Source organism: Paralichthys olivaceus, chromosome 10, assembly GCF_024713975.1.
Source record: "Paralichthys olivaceus isolate ysfri-2021 chromosome 10, ASM2471397v2, whole genome shotgun sequence".
Classification (NCBI taxonomy): domain Eukaryota; kingdom Metazoa; phylum Chordata; class Actinopteri; order Pleuronectiformes; family Paralichthyidae; genus Paralichthys; species Paralichthys olivaceus.
Window position 1 is genome coordinate 77,501 of NC_091102.1, and position 14,597 is coordinate 92,097.

The 14,597-nt window shown below is 45.9% G+C and overlaps 3 protein-coding genes across 7 annotated transcripts in view; 1 reads left to right on the forward strand and 2 right to left on the reverse strand.

Annotated features, from left to right (window-relative positions):
* The window catches only part of LOC138411792 (filaggrin-2-like), a 12,266-nt gene extending 8,265 nt beyond the window's left edge, over positions 1-4,001 (reverse strand). The window contains exons 1-3 of the mRNA XM_069532740.1: positions 3,990-4,001; positions 1,968-3,905; positions 1,392-1,730 (exon numbers count right to left, since the gene is read on the reverse strand). Of these exons, the coding sequence (XP_069388841.1) occupies positions 1,392-1,730; positions 1,968-3,905; positions 3,990-4,001 (2,289 nt within the window). The remainder of the gene's footprint in view (positions 1-1,391; positions 1,731-1,967; positions 3,906-3,989) is intronic.
* Positions 1-14,597, reverse strand: part of LOC109642016 (kinesin heavy chain-like) — a 101,851-nt gene that overhangs the window by 72,311 nt on the left and 14,943 nt on the right. The gene's annotated exons all lie outside the window — the stretch shown is intronic.
* zeb2a (zinc finger E-box binding homeobox 2a) overlaps positions 9,067-14,597 on the forward strand; it is a 33,550-nt gene continuing 28,019 nt past the window's right edge. For 3 of the 5 annotated variants that reach the window (XR_011244436.1, XM_069533658.1, XM_069533662.1), the window contains exon 1: positions 10,193-10,511. Coding sequence is in view for 4 of the 5 variants with exons in the window: in XM_069533658.1 (XP_069389759.1) it covers positions 10,442-10,511 (70 nt within the window). In the remaining variant the exon portion in view is untranslated. Of the gene's footprint in view, positions 9,296-9,998; positions 10,512-14,597 lie in introns of those variants that run through there. The other 2 variants (XM_069533660.1, XM_069533661.1) reach the window with 2 other exon arrangements.

Sequence of the window (14,597 nt, forward strand, 5' to 3'; positions counted from 1 at the left end):
CAACAACAGCCACGGTCGTACTGCTGTGTCAACTCAGAGACGCCATGGCAACCCTTTCTGACAGGAAGTTTATTTTCTCAGGCCTTTTGGAAAATGAATAACCATCAAGCCGCAGCTGCCAAGTTCCTCTGGCCGGGGTTCAAACCCACGCAGCAAACAGGACGCTCAGTTAGGATGTAATGTGCGCAGCAGATAAACTGTGGATCATAATCAACCTCCGCTAAACAGCGGCAGTGAGAGATGATTAAAGAGCTGCTGACGCTCTGCAGCTTTTACTCAATGATCTTCCTCTACATGTTCAAATGTCCTCACTCTTATGTCCCATTTAAAAATGTCCTCACATCAACAGGTTGTCTTCTTCTGTAAAGACATGAAACGCAGCTCAGACAGTTTCATCCTTTTTCAAATGTTCTGACACGTTGTCTTTCTCAAATCTGGTCCCAACAAAGATAGAGAAACGGGAGCTATCACTTCTTTCAGGTACCTTTTATCTCTAATCTCAGTTTATGAGTTGATAGAAATGTTTGCTCAACATTTTCTGACGTCCTTTGGGTCTGAGGTGAAATAAATATGAATATAAAATCAAATCTGCACACACACACACACACACACACAGTGTTTGAATATGAAGCTTTAATATCTCTGCTGCTTTTAATTGGAGAATGATGAGTTGTTCTGTCTCTGAAGACACAAGATTCTAATGAAGTTCATTTTACAAGACACAAACACACACACACACACACACACACACACACACACACACACACACACACACACACACAGGTAGTAGAGGGGTGCTACATGGCCACAATGCCTCACCACTCATCCAGGTGTAGGTGTTTAACCTTATTGAGGCACACAGACAGACAGACAGACCACAGTTTGTTTAATTGTTAGAAGCTGGAGAAACATCTGACATTTCTTTATCATCTTGAAGATATTATTTTAATGTTTGATTAAATATTTATTGTAAATCAGCTGTGGTTGAGAGATAAGACTGGTTGTCCTCCAACCAAAAGGACGATGGTTCAATCCTCAGTCTCACCCATCGGCATGCCAAAGTGTCCTTGGACAAGTTACTGAACCCTAAATGGCTGCTCATAGATGTTGAATGCACTAATTATAAGTTGCTTTAGATAAAAAAGCATCCGCCAAATGACATGTAATGTAAAAAGTAGGCTGATTATGATGTCAGCTGGTGGTGGACAATGATCATAACCAGACTTCTTGATACACGTCTCCTCATCTTCTACCATCAGTGACTCCTCAGTTCATGTGTCTGCTCCTTCATCTCTATCAGACATGTCCTCATGTAGAAATACGTTAAACATGAAGTTAAACTGTTTCTTCTAATGTAGAGAATCTGTTGTTGTGTTGATGTGTTCACTTACATGCAGCATGTTGTTGGTCTGGTAGTCAGTGGTCTGGCTGTGGGTCTGGTAGTGGGTCTGGTAGTGGGTGGTCTGGTAGTGGGTCTGGTAGTGGGTGGTCTGGTAGTGGGTCTGGTAGATGGTGGTCTGTTTGTGGGTCTGGTAGTCGGTGGTCTGTTTGTGGGTGTGATAGTCGGTGGTCTGGTTGTGGGTCTGGTAGTCGGTGGTCTGTTTGTGAGTCTGGTAGACGGTGGTCTGGTTGTAGGTCTGGTAGTCGGTGGTCTGTTTGTGGGTCTGGTAGTCGGTGGTCTGGTTGTGGGTCTGGTAGTCGGTGGTCTGGTTGTGGGTCTGGTAGTGGGTCTGGTAGTGGGTGGTCTGTTTGTGAGTCTGGTAGTCGGTGGTCTGTTTGTGGGTCTGGTAGTCGGTGGTCTGGTTGTGGGTCTGGTAGTCGGTGGTCTGGTTGTGGGTCTGGTAGTGGGTCTGGTAGTGGGTGGTCTGGTAGTGGGTCTGGTAGTGGGTGGTCTGTTTGTGGGTGTGGTAGTCGGTGGTCTGGTTGTGGGTCTGGTAGTCGGTGGTCTGTTTGTGAGTCTGGTAGACGGTGGTCTGGTTGTAGGTCTGGTAGTCGGTGGTCTGTTTGTGGGTCTGGTAGTCGGTGGTCTGGTTGTGGGTCTGGTAGTCGGTGGTCTGGTTGTGGGTCTGGTAGTGGGTCTGGTAGACGGTGGTCTGGTAGTGGGTCTGGTAGTCGGTGGTCTGGTTGTGGGTCTGGTAGACGGTGGTCTGGTTGTAGGTCTGGTAGTCGGTGGTCTGGTTGTGGGTCTGGTAGACGGTGGTCTGTTTGTGGGTCTGGTAGTGGGTCTGGTAGTCGGTGGTCTGGTTGTAGGTCTGGTAGTCGGTGGTCTGGTTGTGGGTCTGGTAGTGGGTCTGGTAGACGGTGGTCTGGTAGTCGGTGGTCTGGTTGTGGGTCTGGTAGTGGGTCTGGTAGACGGTGGTCTGTTTGTGGGTCTGGTAGTGGGTCTGGTAGTGGGTCTGGTAGTCGGTGGTCTGTTTGTGGGTCTGGTAGTGGGTCTGGTAGTCGGTGGTCTGGTTGTGGGTCTGGTAGTGGGTCTGGTAGTGGGTGGTCTGTTTGTGAGTCTGGTAGACGGTGGTCTGGTTGTAGGTCTGGTAGTCGGTGGTCTGTTTGTGGGTCTGGTAGTCGGTGGTCTGGTTGTGGGTCTGGTAGTCGGTGGTCTGGTTGTGGGTCTGGTAGTGGGTCTGGTAGTGGGTGGTCTGTTTGTGAGTCTGGTAGACGGTGGTCTGGTTGTAGGTCTGGTAGTCGGTGGTCTGTTTGTGGGTCTGGTAGTCGGTGGTCTGGTTGTGGGTCTGGTAGTCGGTGGTCTGGTTGTGGGTCTGGTAGTGGGTCTGGTAGTGGGTGGTCTGGTAGTGGGTCTGGTAGTGGGTGGTCTGTTTGTGGGTGTGGTAGTCGGTGGTCTGGTTGTGGGTCTGGTAGTCGGTGGTCTGTTTGTGAGTCTGGTAGACGGTGGTCTGGTTGTAGGTCTGGTAGTCGGTGGTCTGTTTGTGGGTCTGGTAGTCGGTGGTCTGGTTGTGGGTCTGGTAGTCGGTGGTCTGGTTGTGGGTCTGGTAGTGGGTCTGGTAGACGGTGGTCTGTTTGTGGGTCTGGTAGTGGGTCTGGTAGTCGGTGGTCTGGTTGTGGGTCTGGTAGACGGTGGTCTGGTTGTAGGTCTGGTAGTCGGTGGTCTGGTTGTGGGTCTGGTAGACGGTGGTCTGTTTGTGGGTCTGGTAGTGGGTCTGGTAGTCGGTGGTCTGGTTGTAGGTCTGGTAGTCGGTGGTCTGGTTGTGGGTCTGGTAGTGGGTCTGGTAGACGGTGGTCTGGTAGTCGGTGGTCTGGTTGTGGGTCTGGTAGTGGGTCTGGTAGACGGTGGTCTGTTTGTGGGTCTGGTAGTGGGTCTGGTAGTGGGTCTGGTAGTCGGTGGTCTGTTTGTGGGTCTGGTAGTGGGTCTGGTAGTCGGTGGTCTGGTTGTGGGTCTGGTAGTGGGTCTGGTAGACGGTGGTCTGGTTGTAGGTCTGGTAGTCGGTGGTCTGGTTGCAGGTCTGGTAGTCGGTGGTCTGGTTGTGGGTCTGGTAGTGGGTCTGGTAGACGGTGGTCTGGTAGTCGGTGGTCTGGTTGTGGGTCTGGTAGACGGTGGTCTGGTAGTCGGTGGTCTGGTTGTGGGTCTGGTAGTTGGTGGTCTGCTTGTGGGTCTGGTTGTGGGTCTGGTAGTGGGTCTGGTAGTCAGTGGTCTGGTTGTAGGTCTGGTAGTCGGTGGTCTGGTTGTGGGTCTGGTAGTGGGTCTGGTAGACGGTGGTCTGGTTGTGGGTCTGGTAGTTGGTGGTCTGCTTGTGGGTCTGGTTGTGGGTCTGGTAGTGGGTCTGGTAGTCAGTGGTCTGGTTGTAGGTCTGGTAGTCGGTGGTCTGGTTGTGGGTCTGGTAGTGGGTCTGGTAGACGGTGGTCTGGTTGTGGGTCTGGCTGTTGGTCTGGTTGTGGGTCTGGCTGTTGGTCTGGTTTTTGGTCGTAGACCAGATTCACATTCTGTCTCAGTGTGAGTGTGTACATCACAGTGTGTCTTTGAGGTCAGAGGTTACCCTTGTTACCATGACGATCCCAGCCTCTGTTCTTTCATCATTTATCACTTCATTCATTCTTCTGACCGGAGGCGTTCCAGAATTAGCAGAGCTATGCATGTCTGTCATGTTCAGTAACCAAAGAGCATCTGAATAACAGGTCCCTGAGGCCAGGGGTCCATGGCCACTGTCCCAGTCCTGGACCAGACAAAAGCTGCATGTGTTGGTGGTGTCACCACGTTCAGATGTGGCCGGGGGGCACAGTAGTACTCCTGCATTAGCATATCCACTGTGTCTGCAGCAGGAACAGTGATAATGTCTGCACTGTACGACCATTATGGAATAATGAAGGAATTTGTGACCACACCACAAACAGACTGCAACATATTTTTACACTCATCTGAACACAACTCTCCGTTAGGTACCAGTCATGTGACACATTGTGTTGTGACACCATCACAAACGTTCCGTACGTTTGACCTGCTTGGTAATAGACTCAAACTTGACTTGTTTTTCATAATAAAAAGATTAAAAATGACAAAAGTTGGATAGTAGAGTACCATTAAGTTATATAGATGTTATATCAAAGGTATATAGATGTGATATAAATATTATGAAGACGTTGTACACATTTTCTATAGACATTATACAGACGTAGGGATGTCACAAGAACCAATACTTCAGTAACAAATTGATTTTTTTCAATACCAGAGATACCGAACAATACCAAACTGTAGCTGCAAAATTATTACTTTAGGATCAGCCACATTACATGTGAAGTATCCTTGTTCTGTGTTGTATGAACCTGCCGCATGCTCCACCTCACTCTCCTGCTGACCTGCCGCACTTAACATGTTAACAATAAACACCAACACTGATCAGAAGTTATTAGGATCTGAACAGTGATGAAGTTTTCTTTGTTTTTGTTTGATTTGCTTATGAGACAAGTATTTAAACCCACAACACGAGACGTGACACGCACAGACAGAACATCAGAACGATCCGGATTCATGATCCGACATCGTCGATCAGTAACTAAATACATGTGTGAACAGCGACAGAGACAAGCAGACACACACACACAAACCCTAGCCTTATTAGCCTATTCTAGGACCAACACTGGAAACCAATGGAGCTGTTAGCCTAGCGTAGCACAAAAACTGGAGTGTGTGTGTGGGGGGGGGGGGGGGGATTTCACACTGAGCTCCCGACGTATGAAACCCGACATTGTGCGACTTCTACAATGGACACACTGTCGACACCATGCGTCTAATTCAATTAGCCGGGAGACGGTGCATAAATTCCCCCAGAATCCTCTGATGAGCCACTGTTAGCCTGGGGGGGGGGTAACTGCAGTCCAAACCTCGACTGTCGGACCTCAGCTTAAACATAGTGCAGGGTCGAGGTCTGAGTTCACTGAGGAAACACGAAGAGTCTCATGGAAACTTGTCATGTATGTGTCATATATAACCACAGAAACACACAGTATGTAATACAGACTGCTAGCTGTGCTAAGCTAAAGGGAGCTAATGTAAACATGTCATGTTTGTCACAACACAGGCCTCAGTCATGACAAGGTGTATGGCCAAAAGTATGTGGTCACCCATTGGACCCAGACCTGGGATCAAACCGCCGATATTCCTGTTGGAAGATGACTGCTCTACGCCTCAGCTGTTTTATTGCTTTATTGAAATCAAAGAGGAAACAAACAGTAGCTTTTATTAACGTAACACAAAATGTCGTGACAAACAGAAGCTGCTGACCGACGCCTGAATGTGAACGAACACCACGACCGGAGTCGTGTTGACGGAGTCGTGACTCCAAGTTGACACAGATGGTCGAGTCAAACTTTTAATGTCTCCATCTTTAGTGGCTGCGTTTTCTGAGGCACCATATGTGACAGAGCTGAACTGCTGATCCTGGATCAGGCCACAGAGGTCTGCTGCTGCACGACGTCACCACCTGCTGCCGCCATGTTGCCGTGTTTAAAGAGCTTCAGAGAGAGAGAGTTCACATGAAAACATGAAAACATCCAGTTCAGTTTTATTTCTGAGAAATAGCAGAAAAAACATTGATCAGGAGAAAACATGTGATTCATTGATATATCTTTATATTCATATGTACATTCTTTATATTAATACTTTGAGTAGAAGTAATTGAGTTCAACTCTTCAATTCTTCTCCATCTTCTTCCTCTTCCTCTTCTTCTCCCTCCTCTTCCTCTTCTCCATCTTCTTCCTCTTCTTCTTCTTCTGTCGCCATGCTGACAGGCTCGTACAGGATGTAGGACGTCGTCTTTGTGTTCTGCAGACTGTGTTTTCATGGCAGTGAGTGGGTGGATATGTTTTCTGGTGACAAAGAATCACGACAGGCGCTTCAGAGGAACAAGAGAGGAGAAGGTGCAAGTCTTTCATGGTTCAGATCAGATTTCTGTAAAAACATCAGACTAAAGACTCTCCTTGTCTCCCACGTCTTCATGTCTCTCTGTTCATGTCAGTCCTCAGGGGAGACACAGACAAACCTGTTGGGCTGTCCAACAAAAAGTTGTCTCGATGTCCTGACTCTTGTTCCTACGTAAACACAGAGAGGCTAAAATCGCCTGAAGATCAGAGCCAGACAGAAACCTGCTGCTGAGGACAGACAAAACGCTCAGCTGGACACTGACACTGATACAGTTTACAGTTGTCACTGTGCAAAACCCCACCCTGCTACTAGAGCTATGTGTCAGTGATGTTGAATGTGTCAGTGATGTTGAATGTGTCAGTGATGTTGAATGTGTCAGTGATGTTTAATATGTCAGTGATGTTGAATGTGTCAGTAATGTTGAATGTGTCAGTGATGTTTAATATGTCAGTGATGTTGAATGTGTCAGTGATGTTTAATATGTCAGTGATGTTTAATGTGTCAGTGATGTTTAATATGTCAGTGATGTTTAATATGTCAGTGATGTTGAATGTGTCAGTAATGTTGAATGTGTCAGTGATGTTTAATATGTCAGTGATGTTGAATGTGTCAGTGATATTTAATATGTCAGTGATGTTTAATGTGTCAGTGATGTTTAATATGTCAGTGATGTTGAATGTGTCAGTGATGTTGAATGTGTCAGTGATGTTTAATATGTCAGTGATGTTGAATGTGTCAGTGATGAGTAATATGTCAGTTATGTTGAATGTGTCAGTGATGTTTAATGTGTCAGTGCTGTTGAATGTGTCAGTGATGTTTAATGTGTCAGTGATGTTGAATGTGTCAGTGATGTTTAATGTGTCAGTGATTTTTAATGTGTCAGTGATGTTGAATGTGTCAGTGATGTTGAATGTGTCAGTGATGTTTAATGTGTCAGTGATGTTTAATATGTCAGTGATGTTTAATGTGTCAGTGATGTTTAATATGTCAGTGATGTTTAATGTGTCAGTGATGTTGAATGTGTCAGTGATGTTGAATGTGTCAGTGATGTTGAATGTGTCAGTGATGTTTAATATGTCAGTGATGTTTAATGTGTCAGTGATGTTTAATATGTCAGTGATGTTTAATGTGTCAGTGATGTTTAATATGTCAGTGATGTTTAATGTGTCTTTAATGTGTCAGTGATGTTTAATGTGTCTTTAATGTGTCAGTGATGTTTAATATGTCAGTGATGTTGAATGTGTCAGTGATGTTTAATATGTCAGTGATGTTGAATGTGTCAGTGATGTTTAATGTTTCAGTGATGTTTAATATGTCAGTGATGTTTAATGTGTCTTTAATGTGTCAGTGATGTTTAATGTGTCTTTAATGTGTCAGTGATGTTTAATGTGTCTTTAATGTGTCAGTGATGTTTAATATGTCAGTGATGTTGAATGTGTCAGTGATGTTTAATGTGTCAGTGATGTTGAATGTGTCAGTGATGTTTAATGTGTCAGTGATGTTTAATGTGTCTTTAATGTGTCAGTGATGTTTAATGTGTCAGTGATGTTGAATGTGTCAGTGATGTTTAATGTGTCTTTAATGTGTCAGTGATGTTTAATATGTCAGTGATTTCCTAACCTTTCCTAACTCCCTACAGCTTCTCCTTCAGGGTCGAAGAACAGTGGTGAGGAAAGAGACTCCTCCTGACGTCATCACCACAAGATGGCAGCATTCATATCTGAGATATTTCAGCTGAGGAGACGAGTCGTCATCTTCATTTAGATTTGATGGTATGAACTGCTCCTCTCCGTCAGCATGAGTCGTCAGCTGACATCAGACACTCGGTATCTCAGTGAGTTTAAACATTCTTCCTCGATGGTTCTAACGTGTCAGATCCTCGTCTGTCAGACCTCGCACTGACTTCCTGCTCAGAGTCTGACTGTCAGATATCAGCTTCCTGCTGCCGCCACTCTGACGCTTCATTATCTGTCCACACACATTCTCCAGCTTCCTCCTCAGGTATCTACTCCACAGCAGTACTGCAGGACCCAAGTCACAGGATCTGATCCTGACCGAAGAGCTCTGGTCCTGAATGAAGAGGATCTGGTACTGAGCCAGATGAATCTGATCCTGATCCAGGATGTGTGTGTGTAACCTCTCAATCTCAGATTAACACACACCTGACACATGACCTTTCACCTGCTGACATGTTTATCCTTCATACAACACCTGAGAGGTGTTGAGCTCATGTAACATGTTAAGTTGTTTGTTTTCCTAAACTGTTTGAATTAGTGATGATGTGTTTGGGGACTACATGTCTCTTTCATGGGGGGAAAGAGATCAAGCTGTTAAAGGAAACTTTAATTTGACGGTCAGAGCAGGAAGACAGTTTACCTGTCTGCTTGCATCCTGCAGGTACAAACACCTGTGGTCACCTGACATAGACGTTATATTTATATTACTCAATAAAATATATTTTACTTTATTAATATTAGAATTTATTATTCAGGTTCGTCATCTGTCAATCAAGCATCAGACACGCGTCAAAATGAGCCCTCTGCGCATGCTCGTGACTGCTCCATGTAGAGGAGCAGAGCGCGCACCTGTTCAGGTGAATTCACCTGTGAACCAATCAGCACTTTGTTTACAGTGTGAGGTGCACGAGAGGCGCGCGGGTGGTGGTGGTGGGTGGGGGTGGTCAATTATCCCTCCTCGTGCAGATGGGTGGCGCGTGCAGCTCGGAGGTCTCGCGCCCGTTGGTGTTGCAGTGTCACACACCGACCAGTCCTCCGCGCGCCGCACCAACACCGGGACTCACCGGGCGCGTGCACACCGTGATAGTCGTCATATCTTAGGGAGCGAGTGCACGCGCTGCAGCAGCACATTTTTTTCTGCTTGTTCTGTCAGCGCGAGGACACACGGACACGCGGACGGTCCTGGCAGGTAAGATACTGTTTCCTCTCAGGAGCCAATCAGAGCGAAGCATTCACCTGCTCTACCTGCGCGTCCAGGTGAGAGGAGAGCGGCGCGCGCTCCCGATCCAGGTGTTTAGTGACGGAGAGGAGAGAGAGCAAGAGAGAGAGAGAGAGAGAGAGAGAGGGAGAGAGAGACAGACACAGAGAGACAGAGAGATAGAGAGAGGGAGAGAGAGAGAGGGAGAGAGAGACAGAGAGAGGGAGAGACAGAGAGAGAGAGAGAGACATCGCCGTCTATATTGAGCGCGTGCTCATGACACGCCCGCGTTCTGTCATCAGAACATTTATCGATGAGTGATTGACACGCGCCAAAAACCAATCTACAAGTTTCAGTCAAAGTAGTTTAGTGTGTTTGTGTGTGTGTCTGTGTGTGTCTGTGTGTGTGTGTGTTACTGTGTGTGTGTGTGTGTGTGTGTGTGTGTGTCTGTGTGTTTCTGTGTGTGTGTTACTGTGTGTGTGTGTGTTTGTGTCTGTGTTTGTGTGTGTGTCTGTGTCTGTGTGTGTGCGTGTTACTGTGTGTGTGTGTTCTGTGTGTGTGTGTGTGTGTGTGTGTGTGTGTGTTACTGTGTGTGTGTGTGTGTTACTGTGTTTGTCTGTGTGTGTGTGTGTGTTACTGTGTGTGTGTGTGTGTGTGTGTGTTACTGTGTGTGTCTGTGTGTGTGTGTTACTGTGTGTGTGTTCTCTGTGTGTGTTCTGTGTGTGTGTGTGTGTTACTGTGTGTGTGTGTGTGTGTGTGTGTGTTCTGTGTGTGTGTTACTGTGTGTGTGTGTGTGTGTTCTGTGTGTGTTACTGTGTGTGTGTGTGTGTGTTACTGTGTGTGTGTGTGTTACTGTGTGTGTGTGTGTGTGTGTGTCTCCTCCCTGTCAGACCACAGACGCTCTTCGCAGCTCAGATGTGTCGGGGACGCGGAGCGGGTGCTCGCTCCAACAAAACAAAGTAAAAACAGACAAAGTCCGGGACTCGGACAAAACCTAGTTTGGGTCTGGTCCGGGTCTGGTCCGGGTCTGGTCCGGGTCTGGTCGAGGATTAAGTTTGTGTGCTGGTTGTCAGGAGCGGGAGGAGACGCGGAGCGGAGCCGGATCGAGGAGCCCCCATGCGGACTGGACTCTGATCAATGAAACGGATCATGGCGGAGAGTCCCCGCTGCAAGAGGCGAAAACAGGCCAACCCCCGGAGGAAGATGGGTGAGACACACGCACACACACGCACACACGAATAACAAGTCCCGTAAACTCTGCCGGACTGTCACCGCGCGCCCGGGCTGCCACCCCCCCACAGCCCCGGACTCTGAAAGTTTTGTGACGGGCCGTGTGGACGGACCAGGGGACGGGGGACAGGGGACAGGGGACAGGGGACAGGGGTCGGGTCAGGAGCCGGTACTCTGGGACTCTGGATAAACCGTTAGTTGTAATTGTAGGTGCGCGTGCACATAGTGTTTTTAAAAGAAATGTAAGATTCTAAACATTTAAATGAATTTGTAGATTTTAACAATTAAAAATATTTATATTTTGTTTCATATAATGATTTTTTATTTTTCATGTTGTGTTTTTTCATTCAGATTTTTTTGTTGAATCGTTTTTAAAAGTTTTTTCTTTCATTGAAAGATGAAAAAAAAATATTCAACTGAAAAAACGGAGGTTTAACACAAAATAAAAATAAATTAAATGATTTAAATGGACATTCCGTCATTTCAACACAAACAGCTTCAGATGATAATTTTTCTCACCACATAAAAAAAGATCGTGACAGAAATAACTGTAAAAAACGTTACATTAGTTCAGTCGGTGTAAAATTAAAAGTAAAATTGAAATGTTCAAATAAAGCGTTCTCGACTCTGTAATAAAGTTGAATTAAATCTAAGTGTTTTGGATTCTCTCCATCATGGAGACTTCTCTTTTTGTCCAAGCGTCCTTTTAAGATTCTCTGTTAAATGTCCCAACATGTCCGTCAGGTCAAAGGTCAATCAGAACATGCTGATTTTCATTTAAAGATTAAATCAACCTTTTCTGAAAAATAACACCACAAAGAAATAAACTCAAAAAACAACCTGAAGGAAAAAAACATAATTTGATCAAAATTATTTTTTTTCCCAGAAAAAAAGACAATTTTAAATTTTAATCATTTTGAAAATAATAATTTAACCAAAAATCGCATGAAAAGAGATGAGACGACGAGTTTGTTTTTCACAGAAGAAGCAGAGAAGGTGGACGAGGTGCAGCAGCGTCCTGTAGTGTGTCCTGTAGTCTGTCCTGTAGTGTGTCCTGTAGTCTGTCCTGTAGTGTGTCCTGTAGTGTGTCCTGTAGTCTATCCTGTAGTGTGTCCTGTAGTCTGTCCTGTAGTGTGTCCTGTAGTGTGTCCTGTAGTCTATCCTGTAGTGTGCCCTGTAGTCTATCCTGTAGTGTGTCCTGTAGTGTGTCCTGTAGTCTGTCCTGTAGTGTGTCCTGTAGTCTGTCCTGTAGTCTGTCCTGTAGTCTGTCCTGTAGTGTGTCCTGTAGTGTGTCCTGTAGTCTGTCCTGTAGTCTGTCCTGTAGTGTGTCCTGTAGTCTATCCTGTAGTGTGTCCTGTAGTCTGTCCTGTAGTGTGTCCTGTAGTCTATCCTGTAGTGTGTCCTGTAGTCTATCCTGTAGTGTGTCCTGTAGTGTGTCCTGTAGTCTGTCCTGTAGTGTGTCCTGTAGTCTGTCCTGTAGTGTGTCCTGTAGTGCGTTCTGTAGTTTGTCCTGCAGTGTGTTCTGTAGTGTGTCCTTTAATTTGTCCTGTAGTTTGACCTGCAGCATGTCCTGTAGTTTCTCGTAGTTTGTCCTGCAGCATGTCTTGTAGATTCTCGTAGTTTGTCCTGCAGTGTGTCCTGTAGTGTGTCCTGTAGTCTGTCCTGTAGTCTGTCCTGTAGTGTGTTCTGTAGTGTGTCCTGTAGTGCGTTCTGTAGTTTGTCCTGCAGTGTGTTCTGTAGTGTGTCCTTTAATTTGTCCTGTAGTTTGACCTGCAGCGTGTCCTGTAGTTGCTCGTAGTTTGTCCTGCTGCGTGTCCTGTAGTTTCTCCTGCAGCGTGTCCTGCAGTTTGTCCTGCAGCATGTCCTGTAGTCTGTCCTGTAGTGTGTCCTGTAGTGTGTCCTGCAGCGTGTCCTGTAGTTTGTCCTGCAGCATGTCCTGTAGTGTGTCCTGTAGTTTGTCCTGCAGCGTGTTCTGTAGTGTGTCCTTTAATTTGTCCTGTAGTTTGTCCTGCAGCGTGTTCTGTAGTGTGTCCTTTCATTTGTCCTGTAGTTTGTCCTGCAGCGTGTTCTGTAGTGTGTCCTTTCATTTGTCCTGCAGCGTGTCCTGTAGTTTGTCCTGCAGCGTGTTCTGTAGTGTGTCCTGTAGTTTGTCCTGTAGTTTGTCCTGCAGCGTGTCCTGTAGTTTGTCCTGCAGCGTGTTCTGTAGTGTGTCCTGTAGTTTGTCCTGTAGTGTGTCCTGCAGCGTGTCCTGTAGTTTGTCCTGCAGCGTGTCAGGCTCATTCTTGCCACTATCTCACAGACATTGTTTTTGTCTCAGCGTAATTAACGTGAGAGGAAAGCTCTGATGTCAGAGGTCATGTGACCTTTAAACCAGCAGAGTAATGATAAGTAACGTCACCACATTAAAAGACGAAGGGGTTCCTAATAAAGTGACCAGGACTTAGCGCCTGTAAGATGGAGGACGAGCATGAGACACATCGTGTGAGACTCCCATGTAACCATTTTATTTATCATCGGAGTCTGGTTTGTTTATGGTAACATTTGTTGTGTGAATGCGATGATTCGGTTTCACTCTGGTTTCACATGTCTCGTTGACCTGAAAGACCCCCCCCCCCCCCCCCCAGTAAACACCTCCCTCAGGGCAGAACAAAGAAAAGCTTCTCGTTCTTAATCACAACTCAGACCCAGCCACCGCCGCCGGGGCCGTGAGCCGCCGGGGCCGTGAGCCGCCGGGGCCGTGAGCTGCCGGGGCCGTGAGCCGCCACGTCCCACATGAAAAGAGAAAAAGATGGAGGAGAAACGTAAGAGAAGTGAAGGTGTGTGCCCTACATAGACCCCCCCCCCCCCCCCCCCCCCGATGCAGGAAGCATCTCTTAAACAAACGATAAACCTTGAGAATTTTTCAGTCACAATAAATAATATTTTTTTTCCTTTTTCATACGTTATCTTAATTTTACACAAAATCATGAAAATAAATTCAGAATTAACTTTAATAGAATTTGGACAGTTACAGGAGCATAGTAGGCGATTTTTAAGATTTCTCTTTATTTTATTTTATTTTATTATTTTTTGGTTTTTTTGTTTCTAGATTTTTTCTCAGATTTCTTGAACAAATAAAGAAATAAATCTCATGACTTATTCTATCTGCTCCTCACAGTGTTATTCCACGTTAAGCCTGAGGGGAGGGGGGGGGACATATGATATGAATTTCTAATTTGCCCCCCCCCCCCCCCCTCGAAGAAAAACAGATTATCTTTTTTCACCCCCCCCCCCCCCCCCCCCCCCCCCCCCCCCCCCCTCCTCCAGGATTTAGGCAGATTTACTCACCTCTGGTTGGCCGGTGGGGGTGGAGGCGGGGCCCTTTGTTTAGCTTTACATTAACAACAGGAAGTTAATACTGCCACCTGCCACCGCCAAAATAAAACACATCATTAATGTTGTGATGACATCATTGATGACATCATTACCCTGCAGTCGAATACTTGACCTGTCTGTCACGGGGGGGGGGGGGGGGGGGGGGGGGGGGTCTTCTTTGTCGCACAAAGCTCGTCTCTGTGTCCCCAACAACAAGAACTCCTCACACATCTCCTACGCGTCCCATGATGCATCAGTGCAGTGGAATGGAGTTTGTGATGTTTCAAGGTGACTGACATGCATGTACCCCCCCCCCCACACACACACACACACACACACACACACACACACAAACACACACACATTTTCTTCATGAATGAGTTCAGTCGTCGCCATCAGCATTACACGTCAAGGTCGGGGAGGGGGGGGGGGGTCACTACTTCATCAAAAATATAATGTATATATAATAAAATACATATCAAAACATTCGACTCAAATAAAATGATTTCATTTTATATACGTATACTCAATACATTTTTATATACACACTTATATATATATATACTCAATACACCTTTACATACACACTTTTATATACACACTTTTATACACACACTTTTATATATATATATATATATATATACTCAATACACTTTTATATACACACTTTTATACACACACTTATATATATATATATATATATACTCAA